At 36.9% G+C, this 19,747-nt stretch overlaps 1 protein-coding gene and 1 long non-coding RNA gene across 2 annotated transcripts in view; one reads left to right on the forward strand and one right to left on the reverse strand.

The window, feature by feature from the left end:
• Positions 1 to 6,521: 6,521 nt before the first annotated feature.
• Positions 6,522 to 19,747, reverse strand: part of PKHD1 (PKHD1 ciliary IPT domain containing fibrocystin/polyductin) — a 455,948-nt gene continuing 442,722 nt past the window's right edge. Inside the window, 3 exon segments of the mRNA XM_007972274.3 lie at positions 6,522 to 6,788; positions 6,790 to 7,063; positions 17,562 to 17,681. Coding sequence (XP_007970465.3) covers positions 6,626 to 6,788; positions 6,790 to 7,063; positions 17,562 to 17,681 — 557 coding nt within the window. The 3' untranslated portion in view covers positions 6,522 to 6,625.
• Positions 9,283 to 10,081, forward strand: LOC140708943 (uncharacterized). Its single transcript, XR_012089256.1, has 2 exons — positions 9,283 to 9,422; positions 9,856 to 10,081. It is a non-coding gene; the product is annotated as an uncharacterized lncRNA (long non-coding RNA).

The raw sequence follows: 19,747 nt of genomic DNA on the forward strand, positions 1-19,747 counted from the left end.
ACTAGAAGATGAACTTCAACATATTAATACATAACTGTGATTAATAAGTCATAAATTGGTAAGCCATGATAATAAAAGATTATCTAGTAACACAGGAGTAAATTCAATATAAAGATACATCCAAATAGTTGTTATACATTTGGTTATAAAACAAAATGCAAACACTAAAATCATTTTTAAAAGAAAAAATACAAATATTAAAAGACTAACTTGAAACGGCTGTTAATATAATTTGTGGTTGATATTACCAATCTCACTATCCAATAAAAAAAATTGGATGGGTGAGACTGCATTGAGGCAGGAGTGTAAAATTATATTAAATTTAATGCATTAAAAAAATAAGATACCATTTCAAGCTTGCAAACCTGTACAATATACACTTTCAAGAATATAGGGGAAAGCATATGCAATATTGATGATATGAGAAAATGTCTTAGTCATTTTGGGCCACTGTAACAATCTACCATAGACTGAGTGGCTTAAATAACAGACATTTATTTCTCACAACTCTAGAGGCTGGGAAGCTCAAGATGGAGGTGCCAGCAGATTTGGTTCCTGGTGAGGGCCCTCTTCCTTGTTCACAAACAGCCAGTTCTCACTGTGTCCTCATATGGCAGAAACAGAAAGAGAGATGGAGACAGATGACACACTGAAGTAACTGGTAGAGTGAATGAAAACCAAGGAAGTAATAAAATATGTGAACAAAAATCTTTCAAATAAATTTGCTGGAGTGGAGGTAGAAAAATTGTGAAGAGATTCGAAGAAGCCTATTGAATCAAGGAATGTTTTCTTTTTCTTTCTTCCTTTCCTTTCCTTTTTTTTTTTTTTAAATAGTGGGAGCTTTTTAACCATGTTGGATACTCACAGGAGTAAACCAGTAGATGGGGAGAGATTAATGATACTGGAAAAAGAGGATAATCGAAGCAGTGACATCCTTGAAAATGCAATAAAAATATATGGGTGGGAGAAATTCTTGATATTTGGTATTATTAGAATTATAGCCCAAATTTATAGCACTTCTAGAGTTCTCCAAACTACAGATAAGCACCTAAGATTATTCTTCATGCAACAATTTTTTAAAATTTTGGAGAATCTTATTTCTCAGGGCACATTCATTGTTTGCAAATTAAAGCCCACAGCCTCTTGACTTCAGTTTCTGTTACAGGAGTCTTAATCTCTGGAACCTCCCTAATAAGTATATAGTGATAACTGCTACCAAGAGTCAGACCTTTGTGTTCAGGGTTATACATACATGCATTGTTTAATGACAGGGATACACTCTGAGAAATACATCATTAGGTGATTTCATCATTGTGCAAACATCATAGAGCATACTTAAACCTAAATGGTGTAGCCTAGTATACACTGAGGCTATATGATATAGCCTATTGCTCCTAGTCTACGAACCTGTACAGCATATTACTGAACCAAATACTATAGTTGATTGTAACACAATGGTATGTATTCCTATATCTAAGCATATCCAATCATAGAAAAGATACAGGAAAAATACAGTATAATCTTATGTGACTACCATTGTACATGTGGTCCATTGTTGACCAAACTGTTATGCAGCACTGAATATCAGTATCACATGGTATAGGCTTAGAATAAGCTCTCATGGAGTGGACTGGAAGAAATACACAAGGTGGCACTAACATGGAGGAGGGAGGCATGCTATTCAGTGGGCACCTCTCAGTGCTGTGGGTATCATGTTGACTTGGGGTATACATCTGCTTCCACAGGGTCTCCTCCATAAGAGTGTGATGAGAAGGAGACTGTTTTATATCTGGATTTTAGGAGTGATATTGAGGCCATAACCATATATGATTTTTCCTTATAGGCCCTTCACCCAAATGGAACCCTTGGTGGCATGCCTTGTATAATATCCCAGGGACACTGTGGTAGTAAAGCAGATCCAGTCACAGTCTAACCACTGTTATCCATAGCATCTTCTCTTCCTCACCTATAGACTTCCCTTACCTTTCCTTTTATTCCTCCTTGATCTCTTTTTCTCCATCCATTCATCTTCCACTGTCAGATTCTTTTTCTTCTCCTCTGCATCGATTTTAGTTTTTCAAGGACTAACAGCATTTTCTATAAGCATTTCTGCAAGGACTAAGAGCATTTTCTGTAAGCATGTCCTATCCCTGGCTGAGATCTAAAAAGACTGCCAATCTCTGGTCAATCATAACTTGGAGAAAATATTTTTAAATTTATTTTAATAGTAAGTGTATTTATAAAAGTATTGAAATACAAAAGGATATAAGATTTGAAGTGCAAATCAACCTGTATTTTCTACTCCATTCCCCAGAGATAACTATTACTTATAAAATCATATTGACTATCTTTTCATAATTGTTCTATGCATAAGCAAACTATAGTAAAACCATACTGTACAGATTGTTTTGTGATTTGCTTTTTTTTTTTTTACTATAACCACGTAACTTGAATAATTTTCTACATGAATCATTCTACTGAATGACATACCATTAACTTGGGGAAATGTCAAAAGGAAAAAATATAGTCCAAACAAATTTTGTAATTTGCCTTGGACCCTAACAAAGTGATGGCAACTGACTGTTTTTTATTTATAAAATGGAGAGAAGAGTGGATATTTCCTTCACCTTGTTATAGCTACTAATTTTGAAATAAAATATAAAGTGATAATAAATAAGATTATCTTGAGACTGATAAGAGATAACATATAGACAATTAATTCTTTGAATCCCAGTAAAACCTAGAAAGTCCTAAAAATGAATTAAATAAATTTTCTAAATTGTTCCAAGCAAAGAAATCACCAAATAAAAAGAACAAATGCTAGAAGAATATTTGTAAACATCCAAATCTCTGTATTCTGCCACTTAATCCACATTTAAGTTTATAGAAATGTTTTATTTCTCTTTAAAAATTACCTCTAGAAAGTGACTTTTCTCTCAAATATATCTGTCATTAGTCAAAGTGCTATTGTGTATGTTGAAATCAACAGTTCTGTACTCAATAGTGCTTAATTCTTAATTCTTTGTGTTTATAGTTTTTTCAAAATTGACATTGACTATAAGTTGTGAAAGCAAAATATGGAATAAATGCATGAATTTTAAATGACAGAATTAATTAAAATTCTTTACTGTTATTGACATGTACAATTTTATAGAACCTTGGTTGAATAATATTTACATATGATTTACATTTGATTTCCTCATACTCATTTTTGCATATAGTTTGCATGCATTTTAATATATAGTAATTTCACATATTTGGAGTAAGACTGATAGATGGAAGGGAGTCGTTCAACTAAATTGTTGAAAGGGGTGGACCCTGAGAGAGCTCAAATCTTGGTCCTCGGTGGCCTCATTGGGCAGTACCAAGAGCAAATCCATTGAAGGGCAAGTCCACCTTGATCAGATAAGCTGAGTCTCTCACTCTGGAAGAGACATGAAGTTCTGTTGGTCAGGTACTTTCCCTGAACACAGTCCCTGCCCCCCCAGAAAAGTCCCCCTCCCCAAATAAAAAGCATGGAGAGATGGCCAAAACAACCATAGCTCCACATATACTTCTTCCTCAATTTTGACATCCACAAATATTTATAGACATTTTTTATTTGACAAATAAAAATTGTATATATTTGTCATATACAACTTGATAGTTTAAAATATGTATACATTGTGGAATGGATCAATTGAACTAATTAACATATGTATCACCTCACATACATAGCATTTTTTGTGGTGAGAACACGTAAAATGTACTTTCAAACACTTTTGAACTCTCTAGATTTTTAGCTTGTCCAATCTCTTGAGAGAAAGGAGTCCATCAATACAGAAAATCAGCAATGGGAGGCAAGAAGAGATTCTTTGAACTAACACAGGAATAAAGCACATCTCAATATTTATTTAGATAAAGGATGTAGATTGTCGCTGCTGGGAAGTATTTGCTGGGTGACCCATGTTAATGATCTTAATAAATTTAGGGTTGGCCTACAGTGGTGCTCAAATTTACTCATCTCCAGACATGAATGAATGTAGAGCTACTCTCTCTTTGCTTTCAGTGTTTCCACAATTCTCTGATTTTTTTTTTTTAAGAGAAATCTAGCTTAACTATGGGTTGAGGGATTTTAGCTAGATGCCAAAATTCCATGCCACATGCTAGAGCCTGGCAAGTTACTGAAGATGTTTATAGCTGCTATTTAGGCCCAAAGAGTCAATTCTGGCCTCAGGGATCACAGGATTTTCTGGGATGGAATTGGTAAGATAATTGTGGTTATTCCTAAACAGAGGGATAGGTTAAAACATGCCTCCTAGAAAGATGCGTCTTGTGACGCATAGGGGATAAATAAGAAGATAATAAAAATCGGGAGAAGGGTAAACAAGGGGCAGAAATAACAGAGCTGGCAGCTCTTTGCGAAGGGTGAAATAGAATGAAAAGTCATGACTGACTTCTAGAGTTCTGGTCCGAGTGCAGTGATGTCATTCACTGAGTTGGAAAAAAAAACACAAGGAGGAGCAGGTTTTAGTGCTGTGTTAACTTCATAGTAGCTATAGGATAACCTACTGGATAATCTCACTAGGCAGCTATTTATGCATGGTATAGAGCTCAGGAAAAATACCTGGGAAAAATATTTAAAAAGTGTTGAAAGAATCCGCAGAAAGAAAGAAAGAATGCGTAGGTAAACTGAGGTAGGGCAAGGACTAAGACTGGCACCATTTTATAATCCTCAAAAACCTTCACTTCTGAAATGTTTTTGTCCAAAAAGCTTACAGCTCTTTGAGGATCCAGTGAGTGTACTAAAGTAGAGATTGCAAAGGCAAATGATTTCACAGACCAAGAACCTACAAGAAAGATAAATAACTGGTTATAACAGGGACTAATTAAACTAGGGAAGGCATGTTCTGCCTAAGTCATTCGAGTTATTTTTTGTTTTTTGTTTTTAATTCTGTTGGTGCCCAAGCAAAATACATCATCTACAAAGAGGACTTACTCAGCAGGCAGCCAGCTTGTGCCTCCAGAGTAAACTTCTATAAACCAATTTCTTGCAAATCCTTCCCTGAACACAGATAGCCTGGACTGAAATCTCTTGGGGAGCACTGGCCTTAACGTCTACTCATATTTTCTTCCAGATCCAACACAGTGACCACAGACAAAGCTACCTACCTCCTTTCAGGGACAGCCTGAAGATCTGAAATACTCACCAGATGCCTAAAGAAGAGGTTAAAACATTTCTGCCATTCATAGTAGGGTGAGACACACCTCCTCCTTGATGCCCTGCAGACATAACAGCTTTCTGCCAGTACTTCCCATAATACTAATTCCAGGGCATCATAATTTAGAATTCAGCAATGAAAGAGTGTTTTTCCTTTCTCTGTTCCAACTCAACCACACAACAACCCCATAACGTTGTAGAGATTGGAAAATCCTGGTTTTCAGGATTTTCAGGAAAATCTGAGAGCAATCTCTTTTTGGAGGCTCTCCTCATTCCTGCCATCTTTTCTTTACATGCTTGGAGCATAAGGTCTTCTGGATCCAGAGCCAAGGACACAGTCAGGCTGTTTAAAGTATTCTTCAGTTTGAAAAGAAATGGGCCCTGTAAAAATGTGTGAATTTGGTGAAACTGCCTTTAACACCCTTACCAAATGTATCAATACCAGGTAAGCCTTCGTTATGATCTCCATTTAAACCCCCAGCACAGCCTAGAGCAATTGCACATGACATAATCCCTCCTCTCCTTCGTATCACAGTTTTACGCATCATCTTCTCCAAAAAGCAGTTATCTGATAAAGGAGTTAGCTGATCATCCACCTGGCCACTTGGCTATCTCTGATCTCCCAATGTAGTTCTTTTCCAGTTGTAAATGTGACTCAGCTACTAACGGAGAGAATCACTGAAAAACACAACAGTGGTCCATAGACAATTTCCTTTCCCAAATTTGGTATTTTTACATCTTTGTCCTTAACTAAACTCTCAGCAAAGCCTATGAGAATATCAATTTTCATGTGTAAATACTCATGAAGTGCAAATTTGATATGCTCACACTACTGTAGGCTCTCAATAATGATTGAATTTAAACCATGAAATAAAATCCACTTGTAAAAAGCCAGGAAGTTGCCTTGTGGTTGGAAGGTAAGCTCTGACAGATCACAGAGCAGGGTGTTGAACTGTCCCTTCAAATGTTACTACAGGATAAATAAATGCTTTTCTCCAACAGTGTGAAATTAACTGTAGCTGACCAGACCTTTTCATGATCCCTTCTATAAGAGAAGCTGAAAGCATTGTGGGTGGTCAATCCAGAGAATGTTTAATAATAACCCCTGCTGGTATAAGTCAATATTATGCCATTATTAAGTTGTTGAAATCAGGCTTAAGTTAAAAACTGGTAAATAATTAAAAAGTGCCATCATTTGTCTGGCAATGTACTAGGATCGTGATAGCTGCAAAAGACGTATCAGACATTTTTCAGTCTATAAACATTTATATTACTGTTTTCCATTTTAAAGTTGAAACAGGGATTCAGAGTCCATATTCTCTCCTCTTAGTTGTCCCAGCAGGACAGTCCTCACTTCCCCTGCTTATTATCCAGAAGTATTTGGAAGATTCTGCCTTTCAGACCAAATGCCCACACCTTCCCTGATCACAGTTGCTCCTGAATAGCTTCCAGGTGTACTGAATGAAGGCAGAACGCTTCAGTGGCCCCACAGGAGGCTTTCTTCTCTTGGGAAAGCCCCAACCTGCCACTTTGCTTACTCAGCCAACTTTGCCCTGGCAACAGCTGCCTCTCTTGTCTGAGGCCTGGATAGCAGCAGCAGCTGATCTTGGCCTGCCAGCTGGTATCTGAGCAACTGCTCTTGGCCCTCCTTCCAGTTCCCAGTCTCTTGCAGGTACACCTGCTGGGCAGGATCACCTGGAGCGCAGGTGTGCCCATGGGATGTGATGCCGGTAGTACCAGGAGCAGGCACAGCAGCCTCTTCCTCTCGGACAATGTGGCGGCTAACTTTCCTTCTGGACACTCCATTCATCAACTGGTGGGGGCACTGGTTCAGCCTGCCCAGCATGACCTTCATTCTCATATCTGGGGAGAAAAGAAATAGGGGAATAAATGGATTTAGTTTTCAACCAGTTAATTACACATTTTGCATAGTTAGCATTTCTGACAAGATACTGTCAAATCAAAGATTGAATTACATCAGCTCTTTGATTTCCAAATACCTTTTATTAGATACTCCAAATATGTAATAAAAATTTGGGAATACTTCTTCCTCAAAAAACACTTATATGATATTGATAACTGAATGAGGATTTTTCATTGTAAGGGCTAGGCTTCAACGCAAAAACCAGACCATGGTCAGGCCTTACCAGTGGGCCAACTCACACCTGTGTTAAGATATATGAACTATAAAAATCAGTCTTATCTAATACTTAGGCTTTTATGCCAAATTCATAATTTAAATATCTTTAGTTTTATAAAAACATGACTATAAATATTTGTAGAAATAATCACATAAACATCTATTTATATGAGTGTGTACATGTATGGTTGCATAACAGTAGAAGGAGAGATGGCACATTAGACTCAAGTCACAAAATTAGGCTCAAGTTCCCCTTCTGCTATCTGGCTTCATGACTTTCATCTTTTCAGCCTCTCTGGGCTTTAGTTGTATAATTTTAATTTATTCTCAGGTGCTGCTTCACAATTTACTAAAATATATTTATTTTAGCAATGTTGTTTTAGTTGATTTCCTCTCAACATTTTATTTGTATTTTATTTTTCTATTAAACAGAACTAAACATCAACTCAGAAGAGTACAATATACATAAACAGATATCTAGGCACCACATAATACTGTGTAAAGATAAAGACTGCAATGGAAAGTTAAGAATGTTCAGTGGGATACATGCATGGAAGTATATCATGCATGCAAAGGTCACTGTTCATATGCCTTACAGTGAGAAAAAGGATGAACCTGTCCTAAACCCTGGGGGGTAGGTGGTAATACTGTCATCTACATTTACTACATTTACCATCCCTGCTTTTCTCACATCTCACCACCAAATACATTAACCACTCATTTGTATGCAATGAAGATGCCTAACTTATTAAGCTTTTTGTTATTTTTCTCCTGAGTTCGTTGAGAGCTATCTTGGTTTGTGTTAGGAGATAGTAATCCTGTCTGATTCATACTATAAGAGACAGTATTGGGGTAAAGAATATCAATATCCCACTTCAATTTAATCTGGAAAATGAGGTAAGGATGAGAGAAAGTAATAACATTATATATATATATATATACACACACACACACAGATATATATATATATAATGCTTTTGATTTAGAGCAGTAAAATAAGATAATCATGTTGTTCATATTATTTCCATGACACATCTATTAACATTATGATAAGCCCATGTTATTCATATTTTCTCTTTCCTGTTCCACAGTCTGTTTGTCTAGCATGTGTCTTCTACAGCCATCGAACTATGGGATGATTCTCTTGCTTTGAGCTATAAGAACTTTCAGGTTACCCTAGTTTTCCTATGGGACCTTCAGCTCCTCCCAGAAGTGTTTCTTGACAGCTCAAACTACATTGATTTATCCCTCAATACTTGTCTGGAGTTTCTCATTTGACCTGCACAGTTTCTTCTATTATTGGTCACCTTTTCCTTATGTGACAGTCTCATCTTCCTCTTAGGAATTTGAGTTCCTTCAAGGAAGAAATGTTTGTGTGCCGTCAACCTTACTCCCTCATTATGCCCAGTCCTCTGCCAAGCACTGAGCTGGGCATCATCTCCATAATTAGTTTTCTCCCACCAGGTGGAAAAGACACAGTTTATGAGGATCAGAAATAACCAAAGAACAAGAATAATAAATTGTCAGGTAGAGGCAAACTTTAAAAGGGCAAGAAAGGCTTTGAATTTTAATCCCTTGGTAAAACCAACAGCACTTCATATAAGAGGAATCAAACACTGCAAGTCGCCTATTTTCAATCCATTGAAGATACTGTTATCTTGTTTTTGAGGACCTTCATTGGAAATCTTTTCCCTCTTGTTCTTTAAGTCTGCATCTATTCATGAAAGACTAACACAAGCATAGCTTTCCTTTGCAGACCCCAAAACATTTAAAAATCTACCATGAATTATTTACATGGCAGCTCCAATCAGCAACATACCTGACAGACTCCCCAGCCGAAATGAAAGTTCACTGTGCAAAGGTGCCCAGGGAGGCTGGTCGCCTCCCACTGTGAGGTTATAGACAGAACTAAGTCAGCACACATTATGTGTCAGCGCCGACATCAGAAGGAATCAAATCCTTTGATCTCGGACCTCCACAGGAAGCTTAGATCTCAGACAAATTAGATAAAAAATGAATTTATAGCAGATACGTGTCCTAAGGCATTCGGCTGAATGTTTGGGTTTTAGGGAAGGAAGGATAGTGAGTATCAAAATATATGAATTGGTATGCCTCCTTTCCACCTCTGCCTTGTTGATGAGTCCCCATTAAAATGAAAAGATGGGATTTTAAACTGTTCCTCGATGCCTCTTAGAATCCCACTGGTGGATTTGACCAAGTTTTAGGGAAAATGGGATACAATATGGGGAACATTTATCTCTTCCCTACAGAAAGGAAGACTCACTGGTTCTGGGTTCTTTCAGGTCCACCCACAGTCAGCTACAGCTTTTCCAGCTACCCTTAGCCTCTTCCAACTTCCAAAACTTTGTTGAGCAGCAAATATGCACTGTGCCTGTGACTTTAAAAATTTGTGTGGGTACTAGTCACTGGCTTCTTTTGCAATAAGAATATTAACAATGAATCTCCCCTCTCTCTCTCTACCTCTCCATACCCTGTTCATATTTTTTGAGCCTAGTTCCATGTGTAACATTCAGTGTTGGGTGATCTGGACTCAGTATAGAAAGCCTAATATATTGCCTGGACCTTTGAGTCTAAACAGGATCTGAAGCGGATCTTGAACAACTGATCAATCAACAACAAGAATCAACCATCTTGGTTTCTCATTTGTCAATAAGGTACGGTAGTCCTGCCCACATGTTAGGGAAGTATATGCCATAATTAAATACTAATGCTTCTGTCTTGTCTAGAGAAGTTGTTCCTTTATGTGAAAAATATTATTTCTTTTTAATAAGCAATACATGACAAATGAGGAGGCATACAAATTAGAGAAAAATAAAAAGGAAAATGTCTGTAGTAGGACATTGTATCTTAAGTAATCTGCATTTTATTGATTTGTGATACTCTAGAAATGGATGTGTTTTAGTAAACCTAATTTAACTCATGAATCCATCTGGAACTTCCTTTGTTATATTTTATAAAATATGAATCTAGACTGATAAATGTTCTAAATAGTCAAATTGACTAAACCTTTTATAAACTGTTTTCCTTTATATTTACTTTTATTTTCTCTTTTGTTATATATTTCATTTCTATATCTAATATCTCTATCTACTTACCTATATATGATATCTATATCTACCTAATTGGGGCTATTTCCACTAATGTGCCCATATATGGTTGTAACAGAATCACATTATCTTAAGAACATGACATAAATATTAATTCCCTGATAGGGCTACTCATTTCCACTACCACAAAATCTATTTATTTTAGAAAATTGGCTTTGTATCATTAGCCTATATTTTCTGATGAACTTTGGAATCCATCTTATGCTATTCAACGTTGCAAAGAATGATTGGAATTGCATTAATCCCATGTATTTGAGAATAACTGAGGTATTTGCAATAATAGTCAATCTAATTAGAAATATATTATATTTCTGTATGTATTCAAGTCTTCTCTTTATACTATTTAATAAAATACAGTTTATTTTTATATAGGTTCAAGATAACACTGGTTAAGACTTTTTTCAAGGCAGTATATCCTTTGGTCTCTATTGTACATTTCTTTACTTTTTTCTAACTATATACCATTGCCCTATACAATTTTTTGGACTGACATTATATTTGAGTGAGTTATTCAAAATATTTATAAATCATGGTAGTTCATGGTCGAATCTTTTAAGTTATCCTTAAAAAAGTATATCATCTGCAAACAACTTCCAACATTGTCCTCTTAATTTGTTTTATTTTTATTTTTTTTTGAGATGGAGTCTCTCTCTGTCAACCAGGTTGGAGTGCAGTGGCATCATCTTGGCTCACTGCACCCTCCACCACCCGGGTTCAAGCACTTCTCCAGTCTCAGCCTCCTGAGTAACTGGGACTATAGGCGCATGCCACCACATCCAGCATTTTTTTTTTTTTTTTTTTTTTTGTATTTTTAATAGAGATGGGGTTTCACCATATTGGCCAGGCTGGTATCAAACTCCTGACCTCAGGTGATCTGCCCACTTCGGCCTCCCAAAGTGCTGGGATTACAGGAATGGCCACCATGCCTGGTCATTTGGTTTTATATATGTTATGTTTCTTATGATTCCAAAATATATGTTATAAAATTATGGTAAGAATGACTTATGTGTTTTTCCTCATTTGAATATGAATTCCTCTAATACTCCATTGTTAATTATGATATTGGATCTTGATTGAAAATAGAAATGGAACTCTTCATTCTTTTTAAATTTTTTTTTGAGACTAGGGTTTTATTACATTGCCCAGGTTAGAGTGCAGTGGATATTTTCATAGCTCCCTGCAGCCTCAAACTCTTAGGCTCATGCAATCCTTCCACCTCAGCCTCCTGAATAGTTGGAAATACAGGTGCATACCACTATACCAGGCTCTTCATCTTATTCAGTGGGCATGCTGCTATTCCTGCTTATTTTTTAAAGTTTTCTTCTGGAACAACTATTCTATTTTATCCATGTTTTAAAGTAGAAAATATTCATTTTTTAAATTATATGACATGGACATGTTATTTATTAATAATTTCCAAACATAGTTTTGCTTTCCTGAGAACCTGAGACAATTTCTAGTTCTCAGCTCCTTTGCTTTCAGATGAAGCTATCTCTGTCCTTCCCTATCCCTGTCATTCTTATACATTTGTATTAACAGAAGGTAAAGTGACAGCTATTTATATTTTATATTTACAAAAAAACACCATATACAGTCAATGTATCTCTAAGGTGGTAGAGATAAGAAATCTTTGAAGTAGATGTTCATGGTCACATGTGCATATATAGCCTCTTTCTTACACTTCACTTTTTCATTTCCAACATTTGATGCATGGATTCCATAAAGAAAATGGATGTGGACAAAGATTGGTGCATAATTTGGAGAAAGCAATATTGAGGTCAGCAGCAGTGGCTGTCCTGCAAACACAAAGGTGGTAGCAAGAAAACTGGAAGAGGAAGCTAAAGTAACCAGAAGAAAGCATTGGCTGGAAGCAAGAAGTCATATTTTCCCACTGTTAGGACCCAAAAAATGTGCATTCATCATCCTTTTGTATAGTTGGTGAAACTGGATAAAATTTCTATTAATACATTTCTTTTAGAAGAGGGGCAGGGGCAGGTCTTTTTTTTTTTTTTTCTCAGCAGTTGTAATAACTCCTGGAATCCAAGGGTCTCTGGAAAAGGGAAATGGAAAGAAGGGGACTCATTTCACCAGGTCTTCATCATTCACTCAATAATAGTTATCATTCGTCTAATACCCTAAATCCCCATGGTAACAGTGGTGTTGGGATCATAAAAGATACAGAATTTTTACCAAAGGATCTGTATAAGATGAACACAAATATTATATTACATACAAAAGGTATTAAATAAAGAAGTGAGAAGTATTATAAAAGTTGAGAAAGGAACTATTCCTTCTAGATAAGGAAGTTTGAAAAAAAGATAAAGTATATGATTTGGAGTGGGATCGATGGGAATGTACTAGTCCATTTTCATACTACTAATAAAGACATACCCAAGACTGGGCAATTTACAAAACAAAGAGGTTTAATTGGACTCACAGTTCCACGTCGCTGGGGAGGCCTCACAATCATGGTGGAAGACAAGAAAGAGCAAGTCACATCTTACATGGAGGGCAGCAGGCAAAGAGAGCTTGTGCAGGGAAAAACCCATTTTTAAAACCATCAGATCTCTTGAGATTCATTCACTATCACAAGAATAGTGCAGGAAAGACCAACCCCAAAGTTCAATCACTTCCCACTGGGTCCCTCCCATGATACGTGGGAATTGTGGGAGTTACAATTCAAGATGAGATTTGGGTGGGGACACAGACAAACCATATCAGGGAGACTTTAGAGAAAGTGGATACATTAGGGAAAGACATTTTGATGTGGGGAGGCCTATGTTGTGCATAGAAAATATTGTCTTGGAGGGAAAAGAGATAGGGGTGAAGGAGTAGACCCCTGTAAGGAGTGTATTAAATAAAATTGAAGATATATCTGTGGAATGAAGTATAGAGGAGGAGAGAGAAAAAAAAGACACTGGAGAGAAAGAATGGATAAGCAAGAGGACAGGCTGGTAAAGGGAGAACTAGGAGTTAAAGATAACTCTGTGTCTTGTCTGGAAGATTTGGGGCCAATTAACCAATTTAGGGAAGAAGGGAACAGTTGAGAATGTGTGATGCAAAATTGAGCTCTGACAGAGCAAACAAGACTCTTTCCCTGGCATTTCTACACATCTGAGTTTATATAAACTGGACAACTAAGCCCTTTGCAAATGGGATTTGAAACAGTATGATATGATTTTTGAGTTAGAGGGGCTAAACATGTAACTTAGGACAATAGCATTCTTTATCTCCTTTAGCATTCTCTCCCATATTTGAATTTTTAAATACACACTGTTTGTTCTGACTGCCTCACACTTAATTGCGTGTTGCCTGGAATTGTTCTCTAATTTTCCCCCAAATATTACTCTTGTATCCCAACCATACTGAAAATTCATAAAGGGCACAGGACCAGATATCATCTCTTTATAAATACACAGAAGGAGCCTTATAACATGCTAAATAAACATCAGAAGATAAATATTTATTTACTATTCGTTGGGAGAGGAAATCTAATTGTATTCATTAAGTCATTCCAACAGGCTGTCATCTAAACGTTACAAAGATCAGTAAAAGCCTCTGCCAGGGTTTCTCATCCTCAGCATTACTGATGTCTTGAGCTAGCTAATCTTTGCTGTGGGGTGATGTTGGGTATTATAAGATGTTTATAGCACTCCGATCTCTACACATGAGATGCCAGTGGTGCTCCCCTGCTCCCAAGCTGTGGCAGCAAAATGTCTCCAGACACTGCAAATGTCTTCTGGAAGTAGAGTGACCAACCATCCCAATTTGTCTGGGGCTGAGGGAATTCCTGGGACACAAAATTTTCAGTTTCAAAACTGGGAGAGTTCTGGGAAAAACCAGGATGTGTTAGTCACCCTACCTGGGGAGCAGAATTCTCCTGGTTGAAAACGACTGACCTTTGGAAACAGAAAGTTATCATACAATGAATTACAAAGACCAGAAGTGCTACAATGAAGGCACTCACTCAGTATACTTGGAACCCAAAGAGCAAAATGTTCATTCTGGTTGAGAATAAAGGGGTTGAGGAAAGATTTTGTTTTCTAATTTTTAGTTGACATATAATAATGGTACCTATTTACAGGGTACAGAGTGATATTTCTTTTTTGGAGGGAGGGGAGCAGAGTCTTGCTCTGTTGCCCAGGCTGGAGTGCAGTGGTGCGATCTTGGCTCACTGCAACCTCTGCCTCCCGGGTTCAAGCGACTCTCCTGCCTCAGCCTCCCTGAGTAGCTGGGACTACAGGTGCATGCCACCACACCTGGCTATTTTTTGTATTTTTAGTAGAGACAGGGTATCACCATGTTGACCAGACTGGTCTCAAACTCCTGTAAACAGGTGATCCTCCCGCCTCGGCCTCTCAAAGTTCTGGGATTATAGGCGTGAACCACTGTGTCCAGCCCAGAGTTATATTTCAATACATGTATACAATGTATAATGATCAAATCTGGGTAGTGACCATGTTCATCACCTCAAACATTTATCATTTCTTTGTGTTGTGAACATTCTGAAAAAAAAAAAAAGGCACCTCAGCTACTGCTTAAAGCTTTAGCTGGTTTTAACAGGTGAAGACAAACCATCCAACTGGAAGAAACTGCAAGTAAATGAGCAAGGAGATATTAGACTAATCCCGGGATGGATGAGTTAGTGTGGTGAGGGTAAGCAGGGGCAAGAGAGGAAAACCCAATATAAGGTTAGAAATATTGGATAGAGTCAAGGCTTAGAGGGCTTTGAATCTTAAATAACATTTTCTAAACCAATAATAAATAACACATATATAGCCCACATCGTATGCCTGAAATTGTTCTGTGCTCTTTACTGATAGTAATTCACTTATTCTGTATGATAACTATAACTATGGCCAGTACCACTAGGGCCATGCTACTGATGAGGACACTGAAACATACAGAGAAGTTAGTTATCTTACCTGAGGCCACAAAGTCTGTCAACAGGGAGTCAGATTTAAACTCAGTCTGTTGGACTTCTGGGTTCTATGCTCTTATGTCACACTATCCTGATTCTCCAACTGACAATGAGAATTCATTAAATTTCATGAGTAGAAGAGTGACATTAGCAGATATGGATTTTTAAAAAGGGCTTAGATGGCTCTTGATATCAAAAACCCTGGTGACAGTAAAATAGGAGGGATGTATATTTTACTCTCTTCTTCCCCCATCACAACTTTCCGGTACCCTAACTGTATCCATGCAATTTTTGGTAAAAGCTGTAACGTGGTAAATTTATAATCTGAATCTAGTAGTCATGCTCGGTTCCAACAGCTCAATCATCCTAAGTGCTATGGTAGTGCTTAGTGAAGGCAAAGTGCTGAAGAGAGAGACAGTCAGTCACTTTATCAGCAAATGTTAAAAGTTTAAAAACACAGAGAGAAAAGGGAAACTAAAGTGCCATGGCAATAACAGAATAAAACAAAATATATGTAAAGCCACCAATAATTAGGTGTTTCATAGCTGGTAATAATTTCCAAAGAAATGCAGGATATGCCTCATTATTTGTCTTCAAAACGATACTCTTCAGATTTGTACAAAGCTTAGAAGATAAGGAAACAAATCTGCTGTGATCCCCAGAGGAGGATTCGGATAACACATCTTTCTATTTTTAACTTGTATGTCCTAATAAAATGGCCTCTTTGATGCTCCCCTCTCTTCAATCTAAACTTTTCCACAGAGTCCTGTCCCTGTCTCATTCTTAATAATTTATTAATAAACTACAACATAAAAAATGTTCCTTAATAAAACGGTTAGGCACTGTGGACTGAATAATGTAGTTAATTTAAGCGGGCCACTGAGATTCACATAGATGGCCATATGAGATTAAGAGAGAGACTAGTATCACTCCTGCCATTCTCTGTAGATGGCAGCTGAATACGAAGAGCTATTCAGATGGCAGGGTTCAAACACCTGTCCTGAGTTTACATGCAATAATATGGTCAAGAGGCTTCTAAAAAGCAGAATTAGAATAATCTTAGATGGAATCTTCAGATAATTCCCATCCCCTTCTCTCTTTCTCTATTTTTTTCAATACTACTCCCGTCTACACCCCCACACCCTCTACCACCTTTTGGTGCAGGTCCAGAAACTGGAGTATGGCTAATATGTTGGGAAAATTGAAAAAAACAAACAAACTTTTATTTCCTTCATGGAAAGATATACAAACAAGCAAACAGATAAACACTCATGCTCATGCGTGCGCGCATGCACACACACACACACACACATAAACACACACATGAAAGATCTTACTCAGCTACTTAGAGGCAGAATAACATTGGGCTGCTATTTTTTGCTTAAACACACATTCAGAACCACTAAGACAGGTAAGCCTTTTGAAGCAGAAAATATGATAATTGACTCTTTAGAGTACATGTTTTTAAATGTTTCAGGCCTAGGGAAATTATATGAATATTTTTCATGTATCATACCTATATTTGGCAAAGCCATCTTGTGCTCGGCCCAGTCTTTCTATTTGCAGCATTCTTAGTCAGACAAGGGCAAAGCATTCATCCCAGGCAAATGCTTATCTTTTCTCTGTCTGGCACTAATTCTAATGGCAATTTAACAATATGACAAGTAATATCATCTGGCATAACACACCATGGAGGCAAATAATACATTTTGCTGAAAGTACAGCTAAACCACAAAGCACAGCTTAACAAAGCTGACTCATGTGTCGAGGGTTCTGTACTCAATCTAATTTGCATAGTTGTATTTGGCAACTGTACTCTTCTTTCCCCAATTCAATAATGTTGCTAAATTGGCAGCTTTGCAATAGCTAAAGGAAATATTATATGCCTATACTCTAGTTTCCCCTTTATGTAATGAACTCATATGTTAAACCAATAATCTTCATATATATATATATAAAGTATATGCATCAATTCAAATAATTGGTGAATAGATGAGTGAATCAGCCAGACCTGTGTATTTTTCTGCTGGGATATTTCTTTGAAGGAAAGTAACAAAGACTAAGAAGGGGCTACAAACGAAATTGCTTCAGAAACACAGCTGAAGGAGAGGGAGGCTCAGTCGGTCCACAACAGGTCTCTCCTGTGGGGATCATCTCCACCTCTAAGCTTACCTTCTGCCACCACAGTGTCTTCTTTTTTGGGCCCTTGTGATTCTCGGCATTTGGATGAGGTGTGGATATGATTATTTTCATTATTAGTCTGGGATTCAGGAATCTCTTCAGGTTTTGTTTCTGTATTAATGGAGAAAAAGAAGCGTTTTATTGGTTCAGACAAAAAGAACATTTTTATTTGTAAGTGGGACCATCAGCATTTAGGTGTTTCCCTTGTATGTATCCTTGTCCCATAATTATCATATACATGCAACAGAATGCATATAACATATTCAGAGTTCAAGAAATAATGCCATAAAATCCTATATACTGACCACCAACATTATGGTATAAAACTATACAAATAGCAGACGCATGTGGCTACTGATCACTTAAAATGTTGCTAGCTAAATTGAGATGTATTGTAAGTGTAATGTACACAGTCAATTTTCAAAAAAGTGTAAACTACCTAATATTTTTATATTCATTACATGTTGAAATAACATTATTGATATATTAAAGGGCTACTAGAGAATTATATATGTGTCTTGCATGTATGGCTCATGTTATACTTCTGTTGGACAGAACTGATTAGCTAGTGACAGAATATTATTAATACTTTTTAGTCTTTAATTTTGAAATGAATATTGATTCACAGGCAGTTGTCAAGAAATGTACAAGGAGGATGCAAGCATCTTCACCCAGCCTTCTCCATTGTTAACAACCTGTGTAACTACAGTATGATATCAATACCAAGGAATTGAGACCAGTACAAGCCACCAAATGCAAGATGAGGGGGGCTTTTAGTTGAAGACTGTATATCTTTAGTCTATCCCTGACTGAAGAGGTACTTCATCTTCTATTCATCTACTTAATAAATGCATTCATCTAAAATATATTTACATTCCTCATGTCAGGCACTGTTTAAGGCTCTGGGAATACTATGATGAGTAAAAAAGATCTGATCCCTGCCCTGATAGAGCTTTTATTCTAGTTTGGATGGCAGAGGATAAACAAATAAATTTGTAATATGGCAAAGTAATGCTATGACATGGCATGAAAAAGAGGTAGTTATGGGTGGGAAGTAGATCTTTTTTTTCTTTTTCAACTTTTATTTTAGGTTCAGCGGGTACATGTCCAGGTTTGTTACAGGTAAATTGCATGTCACTGGGGTTTGGTGTACAAATGATTTCATCATCCAAGTAGTGAACATAGTAACAAACAGATAGTTTTTCAACCCTTACTGCCCTCCCACCTTCCCCACTCAAGTAGGCCCTGGTCTCTATTGTTCCTCTCTTTGTGTCTATGTGTACCCAATGTTCAGCTCCCACTTGTAAGTGACAATATGCAGTATTTGTTTTTCTGTTCTTGTATTAATTCACTTAGTTTAGTGGCCTCCAGCTGCATCAATGTTGCTGCAAAGGATGTGATTTCATTCTTTTTATGGCTGCATACTATTCCATGGTATATATGTATCATATTTTCATTATTAAGTCCACTTTTGATGGGCATCTAGGTTGATTCCATGTCTTTGCTATTGTGAATAGTGCTGCAATAAACATACAAATGCATGTGTCCTTCTGGTAGACTGATTTATATTCTTTTGGGTATATACCCAATAATGGGATTGCTGAGTTGAAAACTTCTGTTTTAAGTTCTTTGAGAAATCTCCAAACTGCTTTGCATAGTGGCTGAACTAATTTACATTCCCACCAACAGTGTATCAGCATTCCCTTTTCTCCACAACCTCGCCAACATCTGTTACTGTTTTAACTTTTTAGTAATTGCCATACTGACTGGTATGAAATGGTATCTTATTACATACTAGACTTTAAACTATACTACAAAGGTACAGTAACCAAAACAGAATGGTACTGGCAAAATAATAGACAAATAGACAACAGACCAATAGACAAATAGACAAATGAAGCTGCACACATACAACCATCTCATCTTCAACAAAGCCAACAATAACAAGCAATGGGGAAAGGACTCCTATTCAATAAACGGTGCTGGGATAGCTAGCTAGCCATATGCAGAAGAATGAAACTTGACCTTTTCCTTTCACTATATGCAAGATTAAAGACTTAAATGTAAGACCCAAAATGGTAAAAACCCTAGAAGAAAATCTAAGAAATACCATTACGGACATAGGCCTTGGCAAAGTTTTCATGATGAAGCCTCCAAAAGCAAATTCAACAAAAACA

This window comes from Chlorocebus sabaeus, chromosome 17, assembly GCF_047675955.1.
Source record: "Chlorocebus sabaeus isolate Y175 chromosome 17, mChlSab1.0.hap1, whole genome shotgun sequence".
Classification (NCBI taxonomy): domain Eukaryota; kingdom Metazoa; phylum Chordata; class Mammalia; order Primates; family Cercopithecidae; genus Chlorocebus; species Chlorocebus sabaeus.